The 24,637-nt window shown below is 41.8% G+C and overlaps 1 protein-coding gene across 2 annotated transcripts in view; it reads left to right on the forward strand.

Moving 5' to 3' along the window:
• The first annotated feature begins 1,094 nt into the window (after positions 1-1,094).
• SH3GL3 (SH3 domain containing GRB2 like 3, endophilin A3) overlaps positions 1,095-24,637 on the forward strand; it is a 78,046-nt gene continuing 54,503 nt past the window's right edge. The window contains exon 1 of one of the 2 annotated variants that reach the window (XM_032790640.2): positions 1,095-1,296. In XM_032790640.2, coding sequence (XP_032646531.1) covers positions 1,252-1,296 — 45 coding nt within the window. In that variant the 5' untranslated portion in view covers positions 1,095-1,251. Of the gene's footprint in view, positions 1,297-6,363; positions 6,386-24,637 lie in introns of those variants that run through there. The other variant, XM_075069657.1, reaches the window with a different exon arrangement.

Below are 24,637 nucleotides of genomic sequence, written 5' to 3' on the forward strand. Positions count from 1 at the left end.
TCAGAGTGGTTAAGCACTGGAATAAATTGCCTAGGGAGGTGGCGAAATCTCCATCATTGGAGATTTTTAAGAGCAGGTTGGACAAACACCTGTGAGGGATAGTCTAGATCAGGGGTTCTCAAACTAGGGGTTGGAACCCCTCAGGTCATGAGGTTATTACATGAGGGGTCATGAGCTGTCAGCCTCCACTCCAAATCCTGCTTTGCCTCCACCATTTATAATGGTGTCAAATATATATATTAAAAAAGTGGTTTTGGTTTATAAGGTGGAGGGAGGTCACACTCAGAGGCTTACTATGTGAAAGGGGTCACCAGTACAGAAGTTTGAGAACCACTGTTCTAGAGAATACTTAGGGTTTGTCTACACTGGCAACATTAAAGCGCTGCCATGTCAACGCATTAAGGTGGCTTCTGTAGTCAGGGCACAGTGCTGGGAGCCAGCTCTCCCAGCGCTCTAAAAAGGCCCCCCAACTGTTTTTTTGTCACCGCCTGCAGTCTCTTGTCTTATACTTAGATTTTAAAGGCTTTGGCGCAGGGACTGTCTTTTTGTTCTGTGTTTGTACAGAGCCTAGCACACTGGGGTTATGGTCCATGACTGGGACCTGTAGATGCTGCAATAAATAAGATGTGGGAGAGTGCACGAGATTGACTGGACAGAGTTATTGGCTAGAGATGAGGTGAGCAAAGGAAAGATTTGACAGAGAGATTGAAAAGGAAACTGGTTAGGGAGCTGGAGAGCCAGATGGATAAAGCGATAGGTGGCTCCGGGTGCTTGGCGAAGTGTACAGGGTGGGAATGATGCCCCTGCCTGCATTCAGAGGTTCTCTTGTGTGTTCTCGTGCTGGTAGCAGCCTGGCAGGGACCTCTCCGGCCGACTCAACGCTCCCTCCCTCCCCGAGTGGCTGGAACCTCTTCGCTCCCTCCTTCTACCGTCTCCATGCAACACTGTAGCGTGGGCGTCATCTGATCCCCCAATCGGCAGACAGCAGTCGCTCTCTCATTTGCATAGACCTCGCCGGGGGCCAATGGGCTGGCAGCTGTGGAGCCCGTTTGGAAGGCAATGTTTCCACCCGCGCGGGGTTCCGGAGCGCTGTGTGCCCGTGACAGAGCCAGCGGCCGGGCTGACCCTAGCAGCCGGGAAGGGACTGGCCGGGCGCTCGGCCTGGGCAGCGCTAGGAGCCGCCTATTGTTCGCTGCGGTGCAGGCTCCTAGGAGCGGCTGCTGAGCCCGGAGGGGGCGCCGCGGGCACAGGATGTCGGTGGCGGGGCTGAAGAAGCAGTTCCACAAGGCCAGTCAGGTAAGAGAAGCGGTGCCTGGGGCGGGAATGGCAGTGCCCCCCATGACTGGCATTCAAGGGGAACCCCTGCTGGCCCTCTGCGGGGAATTACCCCCTCTCACGCAGGGTTTTCCCCTCACCTTCTCTGTCCAGCTAGCAAGATTACCCTCTTCCATACAGGATTACATTTAAACCCTCCCCTGCTGGGGGTGGTTACCCACTCACCTGGGGTGTTACCTCCAATCCCTCCTCTTCCAGGAAGAGAGTTGTCAAAGTACTCGTATTACCCCCGTGTACCTCGGGATTTATCCCTTTATTCACCCAATCCCTTCCAGGAGGATGACTCCTTTGGATCTGTCATTTCAGAGACATTATTCCCCCCCCCCGTGCTATTATGAATGTTAATTAATTGGGGCAGTGCCACAAAACAATCAAGGATGTGCTAGGTGCTGTACACAGGTGTCTCTCATCCAAGCTATTAGTTACATCCTATCCCTCCACAAATTTCCCCTTTACTAGCCCACCTGGGGGCCTACCCTGTTGCTCTCCTGGTTTTACTGCTCTATTCTGGGATGTCACCCTCTTGTCTTATAGGGGTTATCAACCTCTCCAAGGAGTTCTCCCTTTTCTAGATGCCACATGCTATCATCCATTTCTAAGGGACTTTACCACTCTCAGCTTCCAAGGAATTGCCAGTTCTCCTTCCCATGGTTCATCTTTAACCATGATCCTTTCCTCTCCTATTTTCTACCCCCTTTATGTCATGTGACTCTCTTATATACTTTTGCTGATTTTCTCCGGGATATGAAACCCTCTTTGGTAGCAGGTGAATTGATTGGAGTGTATCATGAGCTGATATGAAAAGAATGTATTTTTGCTGATAGTTTTAGCAGCTATTCTCTACAGCTGAAGTGTATAGAAATCTGTTCAATGAAGATGCTGAGAGCCAGACACCTGTGTAGGTTAGATTGTTTGTTTGTTCTAAGCCCCAAGAGCTATGCAATTCTGTTTGCTATTATTACTGATAATGGTAACACTGAAATCAGCTGTAACCTGTTGAGTCTAGTTAGGCTTTGCTTGTTCTTGCTGTGAATGGAGAAAATGAGGGTTCACTGCCTGATTGCCTGGCTGTCATTTTGTTGTCTTTATTTCTAGTATCTATGATGCTTTGTGAACAATGCACACACATCAAAAACGTTTGGAAGGGAGTCATGTTCTTATCTTTCCTTGCAATGATGTATTTTCAAGGCATCTGACTAACGTTTGGATGAAACAGTGTTACGAATCTATGGGCTTTGCTCAACTCTCATCATGTCCATGACAAAATGTGGAGATCCCTAGATAAAGTTGCAGGGGGCAACTTGCAGACAGTTTGGGCTTGTTGTGCACCTTGAGTATAAGATCTCTTATGATGATAAATGATACAACCTTCAATATGGTGCCTTCATAATACAGAGAACAAAAACCCCATAGCTGAGGAAGTTAGAGTTGTAACCACAACAAGAGCAACATATAGTGTAGAAATTGCTAGTGAGAGTGTGTTGCAATCTACCCAATCCTCTGGGAGATAATGAGCTAACAGAAACCAAAGAAATGTTGTGAGATGTGATACTGCACTGCTTTCTGTGTTTAGTACAGCATATAACTAGGAAATTTTAAAAAGCACATCATGACCCAGAGCTTGATCTTGCTCCCATTGTGGTCAAGACAAAGCTCCCATTTTATTCTGTGGTGCAGGATTGAATCCATAGTACGAAGTAAAGTAGTGACTCAAGATGATTCTTAAGTAAAAGCACCAGTGTAGCTGAAATTCCAAGGTGGGCTGGGAGTGAGGAAGACATACTGTACTGTGTTCTCAAAAATGCTTGAAAAAAATCCAAGGCAGTTGTTTTAGAACAAATTTTGGAAGAATTCAGCTGCTAGTGTTGGGTGAAATGGAACAGGGTAAAGTAGTAGATGTGAAACACACAAGAAATTAGGAGTTTATGTATGTCAAAATTTATGTGCTATCTAACTAATATGACTAACCCTCACCAATCCATCCTCCCCACACACGTACTCATATACTTTAAACTAATTTATAGCAGACAAATGAGGAGAGCAAAAAATAAGCCAGGGCAATAAAGACGTCATGCTAACTGGAAATACTATGATAGAATTAAATTTAGAGAGTGTACTTATAAAAATTACAAGATGACCAAATGTGGAGTATGAAAGGAATATTGCTTAGAAGGGCTTTTTTATCTGTTAGTGCATAAAGAATAACAGATCATTGAAGGAGGCATAAGTATCTCTCTGAATATGGAATGAATAAGAGATGTCAAGGATAACTGTTGACAGAAGAGGTAGGCATTGCTTCGGGGTGGGGGAATGAAATTAATTCTTTGCCTCAGTATTCCCAAAGGAGAGTGGGGGCAGGTGACAGAAACAGCAAATTTCCCGGAGAAGGAGAAGGAAATACTGGAGAGGAATGAGGATCATGCCAGGCATGTGATAAAGAAATGAGAACATTTAAAGACTGACAGAACTTGCTTCTTTCTTTAGATTTCTTGTCTTCAAGTCAGATCAGAGTCTACACTTACCAAATGCATTAATCATGTTGAAAATACTGAGATCTTGGCATTTCTTAGGCATTTTATGTTGCAAGAGATTGTTAATCCTGTTACAACAGGTATGATATTCTGTTCAGCTGGAATAATCCAAAATGCTCTGTTCCAGTCTCTTGAACCTGGAATTTCATTAGTATACTTCTCCATTTATCATAAATATAACTTACAGAATTTGTCATTGAACTGCTTGTGGGACCAGAGAAGACTTCAGAGCATTCTATAAAAAGAGAGTGCTTTTTCATTTTCTTTCTGTGTTGCAGTTTTTACATCACCTTTCGACAAGCTTCTTGTTCATTAATTTTATTTGCAAGTTCTGAATTTCAGGAAAAATATAATTACAATATGTCTTATACACCACAAATATTTGAACTGACTATTTGAATAACATGGGTCTGACTTAAAATACGTAAATGTAGTTTGTCAAAACTTGTGATCAAGTGAATTGTGTTTTTGTTTTGTTTTAAACGTCCTAAATAAAAGTGGCCAGTTTTTACTGCTTTAAAGGAGTTCACAGAAAGTTAAGGATGACATCATCTTACTTCTTTGGTCAGGGTACTAAAAGATCCTCTTGTGTGGGGATTTGTTAATCATATTTTTGAGTTCATGATAAATGTTTGTTTCCTGAAGTTTTCCCTATTTGTATTTTCCTCCCCTCCTTTAGAAGTACAAGTCCACAATGACCCTCATTTCATCAGGCCCACGGTTGGGTAGTAATTTTTGATGGTTAGTGATAGAAAGCCATAAGAATGTCTGTCTTTTATTTACTACATGAACTCAGCTCTTCATTGCTATATTAATTGGACTTTTGCCTATTTCAGCTTCTAGCCCCACCTTATATCCTGTGCAAGCTCATTGACTTCGTTCTGATTTCAGGTGGTGTAAGTAAAGTTAGAATTTGGCCTTAAACACATTATAGCTTTTTGGGGTTGGTAGTGGAAGAGTTAAAAGTCTTGAATAAAACTAGGAAGGCAACAACCACTTTATTATATATGTTATTTAGGCTGAATTTAAATACAGACTATGCAAGCATACTGGAGCCAGGAGCATTCTTATTTCCCATGTACCTCCTCTGACTGATAAGACACTTAACCAATGAAGCACAAGATAGAAGCACTGGAACATCAAAATAACTCTCACTGGTGATCACTGGCTCTGAGGGCAGGACATTTCCGAGAGCTGATTAATTCTGTTATGGGCCTCATTTAGAACACAGGTTTTCTCCTGTTTATTGATATATTTCCAGATTAAATTTTTTTTAAAAAAAAGCAACTGTAGTGAGGGGCATCCCCTCCCCCACGCTTCTGAGACAGGGAATAGGCTAGGAACCCTGCAGCCCCGGGCAGAGGCCCGGCCGCCTATCCCCACCCCCAGGAAGTCAAGGGCGGGACCGGAAGTTCAAGGCCCCCTCTGCCTGTTCCCGCCCCCAGGAAGTCAGGGGGCGGGACAGGAAGTATAAAAACCCGGTCCCAGCCCTCAGTTAGAAGGAGGCTGCTGGAGAAGGCAGACATGGGTGCCTGAGCTGCCGCTGGGCCCGGCTTACCCCATGCTCGGTATCTGGAGGGGTCCTGGCCTGACCTCCCCTGGGGCCAGCACCCAGAGCAGCGGGCCGTGCCTTCGGATGCTCGCCCTGCGGAGGACTGGACCGGACCGCCCGGACCCCGGTACCCTGAGGACTGGACCGGACCGCCCGGACCCCGGTACCTACGCTGAGAACTGGATCCGGACCGCCTGACCCTGGTACCCCGAGGACTGGACTGGACCCCCTGCTGCGGCCCAGCTGAGGAACCGATGATCTGGGAACCCCTGATGACGCCGCGAGAAGGCAGGTAACCCAGGGAGGGGAAGGTTGGAAGCAGCCCGGGGGCGGCTAACTACAGTCAGGCCGCAGTAGCCCCGAGCCGAGGTCGTGTGCATCGGCCAGGATCCCACTGACCATCCGTCAGTATGTTTTCGGTGGGAACCCTGGTGCTCACCCGGTCAGTGTGTTTCGGGCCAGGATCCCCCACTGACCGCCTTTAGCGGGGCAACAGCCGCTTACTAGGGCCGCCGGAGCTGGAACGCAGTGGAGTGGGAGGGCCTGGGTTCCCCCCTGCCACCCCTTAAGTGGTGGCAGAACTTCCCCCTTCGCTTTACTTACTTGATCGCATCAGTTGTTCTCCTTGCCTTGCCCTGCCCCTGCCCAAAGGGCTGGAAGCCCTTCTAAGCTGCTTGTAGCCCTGCCCTGCCCCAAAGGGCCGGAGCCCCTAAGTTGCTTGTAGCCCTGTCCTGCCCCAGAGGGCCGGAGCCCCAAAAACTGTTCGTTCGCCGCCCGGCCCTACCCAAGGGCTCGGACTACCGACTTCATTCGCTCAGCCCCTGCGACCAGGAGCTGAGCCCTGGCCAAGGCCGCTACAGCAACTTACAGAGAACTTTCCTTTTGATCAGTAGTTTGTCTGCCATCTGTTACCACCATTATTGTAGCTTCTGTTTCCTGTTTTTTAACTCAGAACCATTTTGCCACAGTAAGTTTGTCTTACTTTTTTGTACTGCTTTTGTAATCCTCTTTCATATCAGAGTTACATGTGTGTGGTAACCCAGATAGTGGTTGGATTTCATTTTCAGGTGTAAGCTAGGAATGTTTTTTAGAGAGATGTTTTTGTTTTTTAATAAAGCTATAGACAGAGATGGCGCATCATGCACCATAACACTTAGGAGCTATTACTACTTATTGAGCTCCAAAACTATGTAAGGTTGAGTACCTGAATATAAGGAGACATAAGCTGGTATTTTCAAAGGGGCTGGACACTACTCAGTGGGAATTGAGTGCCTCATGCTCTTATTTTCCTTTGAGAATTCATGCCATAGTGTCTGACTCAGGGAGCTTTCAGTTGAACTCTCAAGACATTTTTGGCTTTCTTAAAAATATACTATAAGTGTAAAACCTGTGGTTGGTGCAGAAGTGCTTATGCAACAACATCATCTGTATTTACAGCCTACTCAAACAACTCTGCTTAAACAGTTACCATGTACATTCCTTGCATTGGCTTCTGAAAGATAACATCTCTGTGTTTCTCACAGAGAACTACTGCTAACGATTGATACCCCAAGATTAACGATGATTTAACTAACAACATTAAAGCAAATATTCTCCTGTGACCTTTTCTCTTTATATGCCCTTAATGACACAGAAATCTCGCTAAGTAATGGATCTATAGCAAATATTTTTGAAGGCCTCCTTGAATTGATTGTACTGTTCACTGTCACCAATGCCTGCTTTCGGGCCAGAGGCTGATCTCTGACATTGTTCTAATTACACTGATTTAAGTGGACTAAATCAGGAGTAACTCTACTGTAAGTATGATCAGAATCAAGACCTTAGTTACTTTCTTATGGAAGAACATGTCGCTGTATGTCTTTCCCCCCTCTTTCTTTAATGTGCATATCTCAAAGGTAGATGATATTAGCCTGCATGTAACACTCCCACCTGTTATATTGTTGTTTAAATCAGGGCTGACATAGGTTATCAATGTCCTGATGTTAATCAATTTGTTTTATTTTTACTATAAACTGACTCAGTGCTGTTTGAATGAAAGGATGTATTTACTCCATTAAGTTAATAACCTGTGATGTGTTTGTGTGTCTTTAGAGCAGGGTGGGCAAACTTTTTGGCCTGAGGGCCACATCTGAGTATGGAAATTGTATGGCGGGTCATGAATGCTCTCAAAATTGGGGGTTGGGGTGTGGGCTCTGGGTGGGGGTGCAGGCTCTGGGGTGGGGCCAGAAATGAGGAGTTCAGGGTGCAGGAGGTGGCTCTGGGCTGGGGCAGGAGGTTGGGGTTTGTAGGTGGGTGAGGGCTCCAGTGTGGGCTCAGGGGTGGGTCTGGGGATGAGAGCTTGGGGGTGCAGGAGGGTGCTCTGGGCTGGGACTAAGGGGTTCAAAGGGTGGGAGGGGATCAGGGCTGGGGCAGGGGGCTGGGATGTGGGAGAGGGTCAGGGGTGAAGGCTCTGGGTGGGGCTTACCCCAAGCAGCTCCCAGAAGCAAGAGCATGTCCCTCTCTGCCTCCTATGCGGAGGCACGGCCAGGCGGCACTGCACTCTGCTCTGTCCTCAGTTGCTGCCCCACAGCTCCCGTTGGCTGTGGTTCCTGGCCAATGGGAGCTGCAGGGGCAGTGCTTGAGGTAGAGGTAGCATGCGGAGCCCCCTTGTTGCCCCTACACACAGGGACTGGAGGGGGGACATGCTTCTGCTTCCAGGAACCACATGGAGTGGGGCAAGCCCCTGACCCCACTCCCCAGCTGGAGTGCTGGAGCAGGGCAAGCCCCAGACCCCACTCCCTGGCGGGAGCTCGAACGCTAGATTAAAATGTCTGTAGGGTTGGATGCAGCCCCCGGGCTGTAGTTTGCGCACCCCTGCTTTAGAGGAACCAGTAAATCTTCTTATTTCTCTGTAGTGTTCAGCCCTCTCCTAGACACTACAGAGTACACAGTTTTTGGGAAAATTTGGGACTGGGAGTGTATTGGGGTCACCCTGCAAGAAGTAACTAAGACTGGTAGAGACTAGGGAGTGTGACTGAAGTTTTGCTGGCAGGCTTCTGGGGTCAGGGTTGCTGCAGTTATACATAAACACTCAGGGTGTGACTTGCATACTTGGTGCTAACTGTGAACGTCCCAGGCAGAGAGTTACAGCATCAAAGCATTTGGAGCACTCTGGGTTAAATGACGCTAAGCAAAAGGAATAAAATAACAGATCTCACCCACCTTGTATCTAATATCCTGTGACCAATACATCTACAACACTGCATACGTAGTCTTAAGTACATAAATCTTTCTTGTGCATTACCCAATGTCCACCTTGTATTTAGCTGTGACGCTCTGAATACATTTCCCAGACTTGAAGAAGATCTCTGTGTAAGCTAAAAAGCTTGTCTCTTTCACCAACAGAAGTTGGTTCAGTAAAAGATATTACCTCCCCCACCTTGTATTTCCTAATAAGAGTTTATAAATATTAACAGAAGCAGAGAATGTAGTACCTGGATAAACCAAAAAGAGGCAAATAATATATGTGAAAGAAACCCGAAGTCTCACTGTTGAAATTGAGAGAGAAACTTGTTTTGACTGAACGACATTTATAATTGTGCCAAGTGACCACAACTCGTATCACATAGTACAGTGTTTCCCAAACTTGGGACACCACTTGTGTAGGGAAAGCCCCTGGTGGGCTGGGCTGGGCTGGTTTGTTTACCTGCCCCGTCCGCAGGTCTGGCTGATTGTGGCTCCCACTGGCCATGGTTCGCTGCTCCAGGCCAATGGGAGCTGCTGGAAGTGGTGGCCATTATGTCCCTCAGCCTGTGCCTCTTCCAGCAGCTCCCATTGGCCTGGAGCAGTGAATCATGATCGGCCGGACTTGCGGATGGGGCAGGTAAACCGGCCAGGCCCGCAAGGGGCTTTCCCTACACAAGTGGCATCCCAAGTTTGGGAAACACTGAGCTAGACCATCGCTGACAGGTGTTTGTTAAACCTGTTCCTTAAAACTTCAAGGGATAGAGATTCCACAACCTCCCTAGGTAACTTGTTTCTCTTTAACTACCCTTACAGTTAGGAAGATTTTCCTGATGTCTAACGTAAATCTTCCTTACTGCAATATAAGCCCATTACTTCTTGTCCTGTTCTCAGTGGTTAAGGAGAACAATTTATGACCCTCTCCTTTATAACAACCTTTTAAATACTTGAAGACTGTTATCATTCCAGCTTCTGGCCCCCAGTCTTCACTTCTATACAAACCCATTTTTTTCAATCACTCCTTGTAAGTCATGAACTTCTAGACCTTGATTCATTTTTTTGCTCTCCAATTTGTCCACATTGTTCCTGAAGCATGGTGCCCAGAAATGGATACAGTACTCCAGTTGAAGCCTTATCAGTGCTGAGTAGTGTGGAAGAATTATTTCTCTTGTCTTGCTTACAACACTTCTGCTAGTACATCCCAGAATGGTATTTGCTTGTTTTGCAACAGTATTATATTGCTGACTCTCATTTAGTTTGTGATCCACTATAACCCCCAGATCTTTTTCTGCAGTACTCATTCCTAGGCAGTCATTTCCCATTTTGTGTTTGTACAATTAATTATTCCTTCGTAAGTGTAGTACTTTGCATTTGTTCTTATTGAATTTCATCCTATTTATTTTAGACTGTTTCTCCAGTTTGTCAAGATCATTTTGAATTCTAATCCTGTTGTCCAAAGTGCTGGCAACCCTTCTCAGTTTGGTATCATTCACAAACTTTATAAATGTACTCTCTATGCCACTACCCAAATTATTTATGAAGATATTGAATAGAACCAGACCCAAGACAAATCCATGTGGGACCCCATTTGAATATGCCTTTCCAGCTTGACTATGAACTATTGATAACTACTCTCTGGTACAGTTTTCAAACCATTTGTGCACCCACTTCATATAGCAGATTTGTCTGAGGCTATATTTCCGTTGTTTGTTTATGAGAGGGTCATGTGAGACAGTATCACAAGCTTTACTAAAGTTGAAATATCACATCTACTGCTTCATATTTGACCTATCCAAAAGTCTTAGTACCCTGTCAAAGAAGGATATGGGTTTAGTTCCCAGCTCTGTGACAGATTTCCTATGTAGCATGGAGCAAATGGATGTAATCAACCTGTATCTCATTCTCAGTTCCCCCATCTGTAAAACAGGGATGGTACTTCCCTACTACACAAGTAGTGAGGATGTGAGGATACATCTGTTAACCATTGAGACACTGAAATATTATGGGATGAGTCCTGAGCAAGACAGAATTACTTGCACCTGTCATAAAAATGTTTAGCTAGTCTGTGCAGCCAGCATGTTAGCAAAATGTTTGCCAGATTTGTATGTCTATGGTGGCAGGACAGTGAGGGAGGAAGGGAAGCCTCCCTAATCTTTAAGGCATTCATTTACCAGCAGGAAATGGATGTAAAACTTTAAACATCAATAACACTTACAACGAGGGCACAATATGAGGGCTACAGTCAAGATGGACAAGGAAAGAAGGATGAACTTGTGGTTGATCACAGAAGTGAAAACCAGTCTGGAATCTATTCCCAGCATTGCCACGTACTGCCTCTGTAATAGAGGACATGTTGCTGAAGTTCTTTGTTTCAATTTCTACACTTGTAAACTGGTGATGGTAATATCAGTTGCCCTGGAATATTGTGGGGCTTTCTTACTCAAACATGTAAAATGCATTGTGATCCCCAGATGAAAGGGGCTTTAGAAATGCAAATGATTATAGTATTTGATGTCTGTGCAAGCTTATTCCCAGTTTTCAAATGTCTCTTTTCAGACTTGACATTTTCTAAAAACTCCCTGCTCTCTAAAATTAGGGGTGCTAGGATGTTTAAATCCTCATGCCAGGAAACCCACACATAAGGGCATGTCTCCAAGAGAAGCAGTTGTGACAATTTCAGCCCCCTCATGGGTCATGAACTAGCAGAAGACGGTAGTAATACAAACATGCATTTAAGGTTTCTAGAAATGGAATTTTTAAGGCTTGCAGTAGGTGGGTCACCAAGTCTGGGAGCTGAGAATCTAATATTGACACAGCCTGCAATTTTGAGGGCTTGCAGGTGTGTGTGTTAAAACTATTCTCAGAAAATCATTACAGTAGAGAAAATTTGTTTTGTAATAGTCAGATCTGGAACTGTCTTCCTTAAGTTGTATATCCTTTTAAAATTGTCTTGCTTTATTGGAGCGTATCACGCAAGCATAATGAACCCCAGGCTGAAGCTGACACTCCATTCTTAACTCATTATTATTGTCTGAGTCACTGCAAAACATATTGTGTGATATATTACAGTATGTTCTCTTGGGAACCTGCAATACTAAGGACAAGTAGACAAGTTAAGCACAATAAAAGTATCACTTTTAAATGTCCTTGTCTTTATTAGTTTGCATCACTACCTAAATGCTAGTTGAATCTATTGTCTTAAATATTACTTATTTGTTAAAGATAGCCAAATTCTCTTATCAGTTACACCAATGCGGAATTTAGCCCAGAAGCTGTATTTTAAACACAAAAGGACAGAGTCCGCTTTTAGTTACACTGGGTAAATCTTCAGTGACTCAGTGTAGTTTCTTTTATTGGTTTATAAGCATACTAACAGTGTAAGCAAGGTAAGAATCTGCTCCTCACTGCCTCAGTCTATATGCACCATTCCTGTTGACATAAATGGGAGATTCCTGTGTGTTCAAGGGTCTGACAGAGTTGGAATTTAAAAACAAAACTAAAGTGAAGAATGAGTTGAAATATATATTCCATCTGCTTATTGTGCGTTCCATGAATCAGGCCCCTCTGTAACATTCATATAAACATATAACAAACCTGAGAAGTTAGAAAACGTCGTCACTCCTTTTGTAACAAAATTGCTGCCTTGATTTGTAATTGTATTGTTAAATTATTCTTCTATTAATACCACTTTCATGTTTGTATATTAGGACAGTATAACTCCGTATTCTGTACCATTTTTATTATAAATGGATCTCATTCACACACACCACAGAAATGAAGCTACTTCTGGAGTTCTCTTATAGATTTACATTTAGAAAATTGGGAGATGAAGGGCACAAGATACAATTTTTTAATAACACTTCTAACAGGCCCTGTTAGAAAGTGGACTATTGGACTATATAGCCATATTCTCTCATCATCATACACCTTTTTGCTAAAGTTAATATCAGTTACTCATATGCATTGATGTGAGCATATAGCCTTTAATTTCTTAAAGTATCTCATTTATCAACAGCAGTGTAAGTGAAACAAAAATAACTTGGCCTTGCATGCTGCCTTTCCAAAGAACAGGGCTTTGAGTCTCTGAGAATAAGTTCTGTTTCTGAACTACACTAATTAAACTATATTTTTTTACATTGTACCTAATGAAACGTACAAAAAAGCCATCACTGTAGTGACCTTAATCTAGTTAGGAAGAGAGTATAACTGTGATTAAGTATGGAGGCTATGACCTTATATGAAATCTAGGTTTTTTTCCATGAATGACAGTTCCCGTGATCTTTATGTGCATGTTTGTATTAGAGATTTATAGCCAAAAGGAAGGAGAAATTTTCCTCTTCTCTTTGTGGAAGCTTAATGACTCTAATATAAGCAATGCTTAATAGTAATAGTGATATTTAGTTCTTATCTAGCCCTTTCCTTCCATAGATTTCAAAGTGCTTTATAAAGGCAGGTAGTATCATTGTTCCCATTTTACAAATATGAAAATTAAGGTACATGGCAGTCAAGTGACTTGTTCAAGGTTGTATGGCACGTCAGTGGCAAAGGCAGTATTAGATTTCTTGTGTCTTTACTCCAAATCCAGTGCCCTTCAGTTAAAAATACTGCCTTCTGACTTAAATGGGATTTGGGTCTGCATAGAAAAGTACAATCCACCACTCAGTATATTTGTCCCCCCCCCGTTAAATTTTGCATGCAGTTGCTGGTTGGCATAAAACTGGGTATGACCTTCATATAAATATTTTGGGCCAAATTTGTTGCTGGTATCATTCCATTGATTTCATCAGAATTACAGCAGGGATTAATTTGGCCCTTTCCTTAACATTTCTGACTTTAAAAATGATTCTATTACTGTCAAGTGACAATTTAAGAGCTAGGATTTTCAGGTAGTGATTAACCAGAATCTAACTAATTATATAGAAGATCTGTCTCAGTTTGTTGCTCCCATTCACAATTCTATTCTTGTTCTTTATTTTTCTGTTGGTAGAAGTAGAAACAGAACTTTGAAAAATGGCCTCACTGTCTCCTAAGTCACAGAATGTCACCAGTATGCGCTTGTTTTCTATCTCCAGAAGAGGATATAACACTTCTCAGTCTGGCTTCTGGCACAGTAAAGAAGAAGGAAGGGGGAAAGAAACCATATGAAAGTAAATTATTAAAGCCTAGAACTTTCCATCCATTTCAGCGCTAGCGGTTTCACTTTTCTATCTAGAAATCCCTTCCTAAGAAAGTCATGATAAGATTTTAAAAGAAAACAAGTCAAATTTTGCTGTCATTTGTAGTGGTGTAAATCCCACAGAAATCAATAGAAGTGTGTTATAGTAAATGTGGAGAGAATCTGACTCGACGTTTACTTAGCACAGAGTTTGCTAGCTTCTCACTTTGTGATCTTTCAAAAGGTAAATATTCCTCACTTAGTATAATTTTCTAAGCAAAATACTAAGAACAGTAGCTGCTTCACACGAGATATCTGTGGAAAAAGTATGAAATATAGTAAAAACAAACAAAATAGCAAAAAATTGGCATTTTCCTCACCCTTTCCTGCAGCACCAGCACACACATGCTATGGCCAAGATCTGCCATCAGTTACAATGCTGCAACTCAATGGAACTTCACCCCTCTTATTATGTAATTTACATTCATGCTAGCCTGAATCTCCGTGCCTCTCTCCTCTGTGTTTCATTTCCCCTTTTATTAAATTAATGGTGTATAGTTGGAAAGATAAGCATAGAAACACAATCGACATTGATTTGCAGCTTTAGGGTTAAAAAAAATATCAATACAAAGTTGACTGAAAGGAATCTGAAGGCTATTTTCTCTGGTCGAGTGGGAGAAAGGAGAGTATTTTTATTTAAGCCTTAATTTTAATACACCATCAAAATAAATTAGTTTCATATTCACTGTACTTTCACTAATCCTAATGCGCTCATATTAACTGGTATTGTAGCCTCTTTTATAAGAGTTCCTTGTAATCCAGCATGAGTTTGTCATACAAATAAAATAGTGCCACATGTTCAGATGAATATTGGAGACTAAGAACTCAATGGGTAGTGCTCCATTTTATCATCAAATTAAAGACATTCCAGGATCACTTAGAATCTAACTCCACTCCTTGCAGTTGCTTGGAAATATATTCTGGAATATTGCCAAGATTATCATCACTGGGAAACTCAGGCTATTGAATTAGGCAAGGAAAAAATAAATGGGCAGAAATCGCAATTTTTGAGGAAAATGCAACAGAAGACACACAGTGAAATGTGAATTTCTCTAGTGGATACTTTCTCTAGTCAGAATTGGCCCTCAGTGTCTTCTTATTCCAAATATTTGTTTTGCTCCTCCTAAAGCTCTGTTTAGCCTGAAGCAACTACACACCACACCACAGAAACACTAACCCAGGAACCAATCTCTGTAACAAACCCTGTTGCTTACTCTGTCCCCATATGTACTCTAGCGACCCCATCAGAGGACCCAACCACATCAGCCACACCATCAGGGGCTCATTCACCTGCACATCTACTAATGTGAGATATGCCATCGTGTGCCAACAATGCCCCTCTGCCATGTACGTTGGCCAAATCAGACAGTATCTACATAAAAGAATAAATGGATGCAAATCAGACATCAGGAACGGTAACATACAAAAGCCAGTAGAACACTTCAGTCTCCCTGGACATTCAATAACAGATTTACAAGTAGCCATCCTTCAACAAAAAATAACCTTCAAAAACAGACTTCAAAGAGAAACTGCAGAGCTACAATTCATTTGCAAACATAACACCATTAATTTGGGGTTGAACAGGGACTGGGAGTGGCTGGCTAACTACAAAAAGCAATTTTCCCTCTCTTGATATTGACACCTCCTCATCGATTACTGGGAGTGGACCACATCCACCCTGACTGAATTGGCCTTGTCAACACTGGTTCTCCACTTGTAAGGTAAGTCTCTTCTCTTCATGTGCCAGTATATTTATGCCTGTATCTATAATTTTCACTCCATGCATTTGAAGTGGTCTTTTTTTTTTTTTTTTTTTTTTTTTTTTACCCATGAAAGCTTATGCCCAAATAAATTTGCTAGTCTGTATCCACAAAAATGAGAATTTTTAAGGTGGCACCTTAGACTAACACGACTACTCCTCTGATACTTGTTTATAGCTTAACCATTCTGCCAGGTGCAGGAATCAGCAACAAGGGCCAGGTTCAATAGTCAGGAGTTCCCCTTAACACTACAAAACAGCACCAGCTTGAGCACCACCCAGTAATTTGAGAAAATTTAACACCAGCCCCATGGTGCCTCTAAGAAGCAATATTTCTCCATTGGCCGCTGTTCTCTGCTTTCAGTAGCTGCTGGAGCTTCCTGCTCCCATGACCTCACATCCTGAAGTTCTGCCATTTAACCCAGCTCTTAGCAATTTCATCTCTCAGTGATTTCAGCAGATAGTGGGGAACCTTGCAGCCAGTGCAGTCTCCATAGGCATTGTCCCTACAATAAGGTTTAAAGCTTAGCTCCTAGACCAGCTCAGCAGTGATGCCCGCTCTAGGAAACAAGGACGCTCAAGTGATTCTATCAGCTCTGACATTAAATGCTGGAGAGGGGCCATTCAAATGGTGTCTAGGACTCTTTGGGCAGAGTCCACAGCACCAGGAAGAGGTCTGTCCCCACCCACTCTTTTCTTCACTGGGAGCTGGCATCCCTGCATCCTTAGCAACTGGGGTTCAGTTTAGGGTGACCCCTAACCTTCAACCAGGGCATACTAAACACAGTTCTGCTGCCCTTTATTCACACAGTCAGGATAACAACATTTCATTACCCTTGCATTCAAAATACTAGAGTGATTTGTAGCCCCAAACCAGGCATAACTGAACATTTTGGCAAAGCAGCTCCATCTGCTGTGCATCTAGGCAGAGTTCCCTGGGACAATACCATATACATTAATTGGAGGAAAGTGAAAAATGATGCAAAATTGGCAGCCTTAATGATACTTCTGTGTTAGAAGCTGGCTTATTGTCACTAGTTACTTTGCTTGTTTTTCTAACTGTGAGCCCTTTATACCTCCTTAACATGCTGACTAGCCTATTTGCTCTTCCAGTCATCTTTCCATTTTATAAGGTAATTGCCCCCAGTTTTCTCTGCCCTCAAATACTTTATTTTTATAGAGATTCATTCAAAGTCTTTCCACCAATTATCTCTATTTTGATAACTCTAGGAGTCAAGCTATATTTCCAGATCAATTAATCTTTTCTAGTTTTGATTGTGTATTTTCCTACAGCACATTCAGTGGGAATGCAACGTTTCATCCCTTCAAAGGGATAGTCCTTACCAGTTTTTTTTAAAGTGAAGTATCTTGACTTTTTAAATCCAGTTATAGCTTCAGATATTTTGTATGGTTCATAAGCCTTTAATAAATTCACTAGTAGTTATCCTTTGAGGTTTGATGATCCATTTTTATAGAGTCAAACAATACATTTTGATATTATAGTTTGTATTCCTCTTTGAGGACTTTCAATTAGTAAAAATAATTGGTGGAAACCGCTGCTTATCCACAATAAAAAAAAAATTGCGATGATCTATAAAAAGAGATTATGGCTCATATTTGGAAATGTTAAAAGCTGTTCAAAGGTCTGACCCAACACCAAACTGAAATTAGTTAAAGAACTCCCATTGATTTCAGTGGTCATTGGATCAAGCCCTGAAGGGTGTAATTTATACTCTTTGTAGTTGAGGACAAACTCAGGCTTGTGGGGCTCAGGCCTCGCTAGAGCCTGGGCTCAAGCCCAATCCAAGACATCTACACAGCAGTGAAACAGCTCCATTGCCCCAGCCCTGTGATCCTGACTTGGCTGGCATGGACCAGCCATCAGGGCCAGCCCCAGGCACCAGCATAGCAAGCAGGTGCTTGGAGCAGCCAATTCAAAGGGGCAGCACTCTGTCCGGTATCGGGGCGGCACGTCTGGTTCTTCGGTGGAAATTCAGCGGTGGGTCCCTCAGTCCCTCTCTTCCTCTTTGAGCTGCCGCCAAATTGCCACCGCTTTTTTTTTTTTTGTGTGTGTGTGTGCTGCTTGGGGCAGCAGAAAAGCTGGAGCCGGCCCTGCCAGCCATGAATATCTAGTTGCTATGTAGACAGACCACAGAGTTTTTCTTCAGGTGTGAAGTCTGAACAGAAGTTGTTCCAATAAAAGATAGCCTGAGAGACAAGGTGGGTGAGGCTTAGTAATGTACATCTTGATACAAATAAGTGCTATATATATTAGAGGTGGGCCTGAACCAAAATCCCACATTCAGACGCTCCCAAACTGCAGGGAAGTTTGGCTCCAAAGTTAAGCTTTGTGGCTCTCTTTTAGATAGCAGTTTGTAGCTAAATATCCCAACGTGCTCCACAAACTCTAGATATGATATAACTACACCAGTATCTGCAGGCATCACTGGAGAAAGAGTTGGGAAGAGATGGCAGCATTTAAGCAGTCCTTAGCATAAAATACAAGAAGATTAGCTGGAATATTTTGAGTTATGAGCATTTGTCTTGTGTGTGCTAAAATATATAACCAGAAAGCCTAACCCCTTTCTTTGAGTTATTTGAAGTTTAGTGCCAGAGTAAATACTAATATTAGTAGCATGAATAGAAAGAAGACATTGGTAAATTGGGTTAAGAATGACTAATTCACAAAGACTAGAAAAAGTTGTCAGGGGATTATCATTGAATGGAGATGTTTCTAGTGGGGTTCTGCATGGATTGGTACTAAGGCTGATATTAGTCAACATTTTCATCAATGATCTGGAATTAAATATGAAATGACTGCTGATAAAATTTTCAGATGACATGAAGATTGGCAGAAAGGTAAATAATGATGATGACAGAGCGGTTCACTTGGTATACTGGGCTCATTCAAACAAAATGTGTTTAAATACATTCAAATGCAAAGTTATACATCTGGGAATGAGAAATGTAGGCCAGACATACAGAACAGGGACTGTATCTTGGGAAGCAGTGAGTATGAAAAGGATCTAGGGGTCCTAGAGGACAAGCAGTTCAAAAAGAGAAATGATGTGGCAAAAAGGTCTAATTTAATTGATTCGCATGGCGTATCTTTTAATTAATTCATACAGCAACCCTAAAGATGTTGCCATTGCATTACAAGATGGAGTATTTTTTATATGTTCAATTTCTCAGATGCAACATGCTAAATGTATCAAATGAACTGTTTTTTAATAAGCATTCTGACATGCACAAAGGAGTAAGACTATAACTCCCCTAACAGTTTCTGGTATTTTAACAGGTGAAACTGGAGTAATTCTTATGTTTAACACACCCATACAGTCTAACTGTTCTAAGTTGGATGAAAGTACATTCAATTTCCATTGTCTTGGAGTTTTTTAATAAAGTGAATTAATTTTAAGTCTGACAGTTACAACTCTCCAACATTTGTGTTGAGTCAATAGTGCTGTGCAGGAAGCCTGCCTGTGCCTGCCTTTTTTTTTTTCTGCCTTTCTACTATTCAGTACACATAAAATTTGCAATATGTGCTTAGATTTAATTCATTTAGAAAAATTAATTCAGGCTGTTTGCAAGGATTACTCAAACTAACACATCATTTTTAAAGTATTAATTAGTGAAGAACATTGACAAATACTGAATGATTTTTGTCATCCTCCACAAAAATATTGAATATCAAGCAAGTATAGCAGACATTGTAAATATATTTGAATAGATGTCTGGGTCAGGAATCAAATTTATATTAAAACAAATACCATGAGCTGATTTAGCAACGGGACTTGGGTGTTGACTGATCCCCGGTTGTATTTTTTGTTTGTTTGTTTTTTTAATTCTTTCATTTACTTTTTCACAAAGACTCTTTTGAAATCTCAAAAACACTCCATGAGTCAGTTTGTGAACTATCTCAAAGTTGTAAAGATTATTAATAAATGATGAGCTCATTTCCATAGATGATTTCTGATCACCTTATGATTTGGTCCGAATGTACAAGACCGCATCCATGGCTTCACTGTGTGTCTACAATACATCTATCATAAAATTCCCATTGGAAGCAGTTTTGAGAGTTCCAGTGATTTAGATTTAAGTGATCTCTGGAGTTGTGGTTAAATGTTCTTATTTTACATTCCTTCAGGTGTGCTCTGTAGCAAAGCACATTTATTTTTCCTTTTGTCTCACTGGTCTTTGTTAGGAATCTTTGTCTACAAAGCATTGTGCCCGCACAGGGGTTGAAATGCTTCTTGATCTCTTGCACTAACATTTGAGGCCTTTCAAAGGGGCCTCAATTACAATTTCTTCTTTGTCCATGCATTGAGCTTTACCTGGCTACATGTGCAGTTGGTGGACACTCAGGTGTTAAAATCATTTGTCCACCCGCTCAGGAATTTAGTGCTGCCAAGTGTGTACCTAGGTGCTCTCACACACAACTTTTCACAAACACAGGAGGAGGTCAGTGTTTGAAAATCAGTCTCTGGGTGTCTTATATGCTATGGGCCCGCCTGGCTGCACAGATGTGGAGGAGTAAACAAGAATCTTTCCTCCCCAACCGCTTTCTCCACAGCACAAAAGCGGCACACCACATCAGGAACTGCTTGTTCCTGGACCCATTCCCACCCATTCTGAAAGCAGGATACGAAAAAGGACGCAAAGAGGGATGGAGAAGCAGAACCCTGGCTGGGCAATGCAGCTCTGAACCACCTATGCTAAAGCTTAAGAACCACAAGCCAGGCATACATATGTTTCTGCGTGCTGGATTGCATGTATCAAAGTTGTGACAGTTGAACCACTGGCTTGGTTTGAGGTGTAGCAATAAAGTAAAGCAAGAAGATGCAGTGACTTCCTCATCTCAATAGCAGTCGCAACAGTAGCAGCTGAGGTGGGACCAGGGACAGTGATGCAAACAGCAAGCTTAGTTTTGTTTTGTTTTTTTGTTTCTGTTATTGAATTGTGCTGTGGAATGCATAGAACCCTCAGCAGTCACAGTAATGTTTGAGATTGGAGGTTTTTTTTTTTGGTTTTTTTTTTAAATAATACATAACAGTAATTAGCCTTTGGGCGACATCAATACAGAGAACAGACATCCTAGGTTCCTTCCCAATTCACTGACTCCCATTAAAGCCAGAGGTGCCGTAAGACTGTCATTGGTTTTACTGGGAATTGCATTGGGCAACTGTCAGAGCCTCTCATCTGGATTTTTACTTTCAAAATCTTTGCCTATAAAATAACTTATGCCAATTATTTTGTAAAGGGAACAAGAGCAGAAAGAAGCACTGCTTTATTGTTCGAACATTGTATCCTTGAACTGAAAGGTTATTTTTGGATTCTGAAAAAAGGCCAGCCATTTTTAAAAGAGAAACCGAAGTGACTTCAAAAGCAAAACAGACAAGGATGTCTAGATAATTCAAAGGCAGAGTTGGTTCTTTCATTGAAGCAGAACAGGTCGTTGCCTAGGGCAGCAAAATATTAGTGTGAGTAGAATGTTCAGTAACTGTATGGGTGACTGAGAGGTTAGTTAAGGGGTGTTTTACCAGTACCCTAAAAGCAGCAGAAACCCTAAAGCCAGCCTTGTTCAAAAAAGTAAGAAATTATACCTGGGTACATAATTACTGCTGCCTCAACCAAAATAATGAGGATGAGAAACAATTAGCAAGAGCATTAATAAAATTCTAAAGGTAAATAAATGCTGAAACAGTAAGCAACATTTTTAAATACCAGATTATGGGGCGGGGGCGGAATCAATAAACTATTTCTTTCGGAATGAAGCCATCTACAACTATTTCTTGATTATTTTTTTTAAGAAGGAAATACTTTCTAGAAGAGCAATAAATAGAGTTTGTTGCCAGATAGTTTGTCAACTGACTATCAGTTTTTCATGCACACGGAATTATTTGCTGCTTGTCACTGAATAGAATATTGGGATAGCACTGGGGGATTAGTGTTTGAATAAAGAGAAATTTAATTCAAAATCTGTCAAAACTAAAACTAGGATTTTTTTCAATTCCAAGTTAATTCATTGTATTTACTTGTAAATAGCAGTTACAATGGAATTTGGCTCTGTAGAACCAAAGACACTAAAAGGCTGTACTAAGAATCAGACCAAGTTACATGGGCATGTTTTTATTTTGTTTTAATTAATTTTATTTTAGTTGACAATCTTGCGTGGTGAAAGTGTGACACTTCATCTGGGCATATTGGACCTGCCCATCTTGAAGACATTTCTTCAACACTATCACTTAAATGAATGTGATAAAATTACTCCTTTGAGCTACATCTCTATCAACAAGTTTCTTGTTACAGCTTAATAAATAAATGCATGGTGGGGGCACAAGTTCACTTGCACTGGGACTTTCAAAATTAAAAATGTTGCTCTTGATTATTTGCAGTGTTGAAAAAAACATCCCTCTCGGTTTACTGTTCTGGAGTACAGACTAAATTAGGCCTTGTCTACATTAGGAAATTCATAAGCTCTGAGCAGAGAGGTAGAGGACAGTGTTAGAAAGTATGCACCTTGTCCACAGTAGTCCTCCCACCATTGCTACTACTAACGGAACGGTATTGGTGCAGTAGAACACAACATAAAACGTGTAGGGCTCAATCCTGCTGACTGTTACATCAAATTTACATTGGAATTACTCCTCTGACTTCAGAGAAGTTGATCCTGATTTACTTTGGCATTATGGAAAACAGAATTAAACTAGCCCCCTCCCCACAAATGGGTGAAATCATTTGGTCTCTACTCAGCTTTTATTCAGTCCTTACTCAAGCAGAGTTCCCACTGAAGTCAGTAAGACGTGAAAAGACAGTATGGAAGGACTTTAGGGTCTGGACACACTGGCACTGGAATGTGTCTGAGGAATAATGCAAAGGAAGAAACAGTGAGTGAGCAAGGTCCTTGGGATATGGTCCAACATTCCCTGTTTCTTTATATATTTTTATTTACAAATATGCTGAGCTGTGCTATTAGACCAGAGCAGATTTTAAAAGGCCTTTTAATATTCTGTGAAAGCTGTCCAATAAACAGGAATCTCCCTGCTCATGAAAATCACAGCTCGGAAACTGAGTTTTCACGAATAATGCACTGCAGTTAGGTGCATTCAAGAATCAATTATGATGTAAATGTTTTAAGTATTTTAGCAAAAAGAACAAGGAGTACTTGTGGCACGTTAGAGACTAACAAATTTATTTGAGCATAAGCTTTCCTGGGCTAAAACCCACTTCATCGGATGATACAGTGGAAAATACAGTAGGAAGATATATATACACAGAGGAGTGAAAAATGAGTGTTGCCGTTTACCAACTGTAATGAGACTAATCGATTAAGGTGGGCTATTATCAGCAGGACAAAAAAAACTTTTTGTAGTGATAATCAGGATGGCCCATTTCAAACATTTGACAAGAAGGTGGGAGTAACAGTAGGGAAAAATTAGCATGGGGAAATAGTTTTTACTTTGTGTAATGACCCTTTCCACTCCAGTCTTTATTCAAGCCTAATTTAATGGTGTCCAGTTTGCATTATTAATTTCCAGTTCTGCAGTTTCTTATTGGAGTCTGTTTTTGAAGTTTTTTTTTTGTTCAAGAATTGCAACTTTTAGTCTGTATTGAGTGACCAGGGTGGTTGAAGTGTTCTCACGACTGGTTTTTTTGGATTCTTGATGCCTGATTTGTGTCCATTTATTCTTTGGTAGAACTGGACCAGTCCTTACGGCAAATGTACATGGCAGAGGGGCTTTACTAGCACATGATGGCATATATCACATTGTGGTAGATGTGCAGGTGAATGAGCCTCTGATGATGTGGCTGATGTGATTAGGTCCTGTGATGTGTCCTTTAATAGATAGATATGTGGACAGAGTTGGCAACGAGCTTTTGTTGCAAGGATAGGTTCCTAGGTTAGTGTTTTGTTGTGTGATATGTGGTTTCTGGTGATATTTGCTTCAGGTTGCAGGGGCTGTCTGTAAGTGAGGACTGGCCTGTCTCTCCCAAGATCTGTGAGAGTGAGGGATTGTCCTTCAGGATAGGTTGTGGATCCTTGATGATGCACTGGAGAGGTTTTAGTTGCGGGTTGAAAGTGACGGATAGTGGTGTTCTGTTTACTTTCTTTGTTGGGCCTGTCGTGGAGTAAGTGACTTCTGAGTATTCTTCTGGCTCTGTAAATCTGTTTTTTCACTTCAGCAGGTGGGTATTGTAGTTTTAAGAACTCTTGATAGAGACCTTGTAAGTGTTTGTCTCTGTCGGAGGGATTGGAGCAAATGCAGTTGTATCTTAGAGCTTGGCTGTAGACAGTGGATCGTATGATGTGGTCTGGATGAAAGCTGGAGGGTGGTGGTATTTGTGACCATTGCTTATTAGCACTGTAGTGTCCAGGAAGTGGATCTCTTTTTGTGTGAACTGGTCCAGGCTGAGGTTGATGGTGAGATGGAAATTGTTGAAATCAACGTGAAATTCATCAAGGGCTTTTTTTCCATGGGTCCAGATGACGAAGATGTCATCAATGTAGCGTAAGTAGAGTAGGGGCATTAGGGGACGAGATCTGAGGAAACGTTGTTCTAAATCAGCCATAAAAATGTTGGCATACTGTGGCACTGCTATGGGTACCCGCATGGCCCCACAGTATGCCAACATTTTTATGGCTGATACAGACTAACACAGCTACCACTCTGAAACCTGTTAAGTGTTTTAGTTACCCATTACACACAAGTGCCCTGATTCATATGCTATGTAATATTTGATGTTTAATTAACTGGGGGTTTTTATTTTTATTTTTATTCTTTGATTTGAAATCCAGCTTACGTTCCTTTTAGCAGAAAAATGTTGCAAGTTAATTACAACTCTCTGAAATGTCCATGTGAGACTTAATGCTACATATCGTATTTGTGGTAGGTACCCAGCAATATACTGGCACATCACTATGGTTCAGCAAGGTACTAAAAAGTGATGTACCTAGCTTAAAGCATGTGCATAGCCCATGTCTGCACCCTGAGCTAGCAGTATGATTTCCCCGCTCATGTAGG

This window comes from Chelonoidis abingdonii, chromosome 9 (assembly GCF_003597395.2).
Source record: "Chelonoidis abingdonii isolate Lonesome George chromosome 9, CheloAbing_2.0, whole genome shotgun sequence".
In the NCBI taxonomy this organism is placed as follows: Eukaryota; Metazoa; Chordata; order Testudines; family Testudinidae; genus Chelonoidis; species Chelonoidis abingdonii.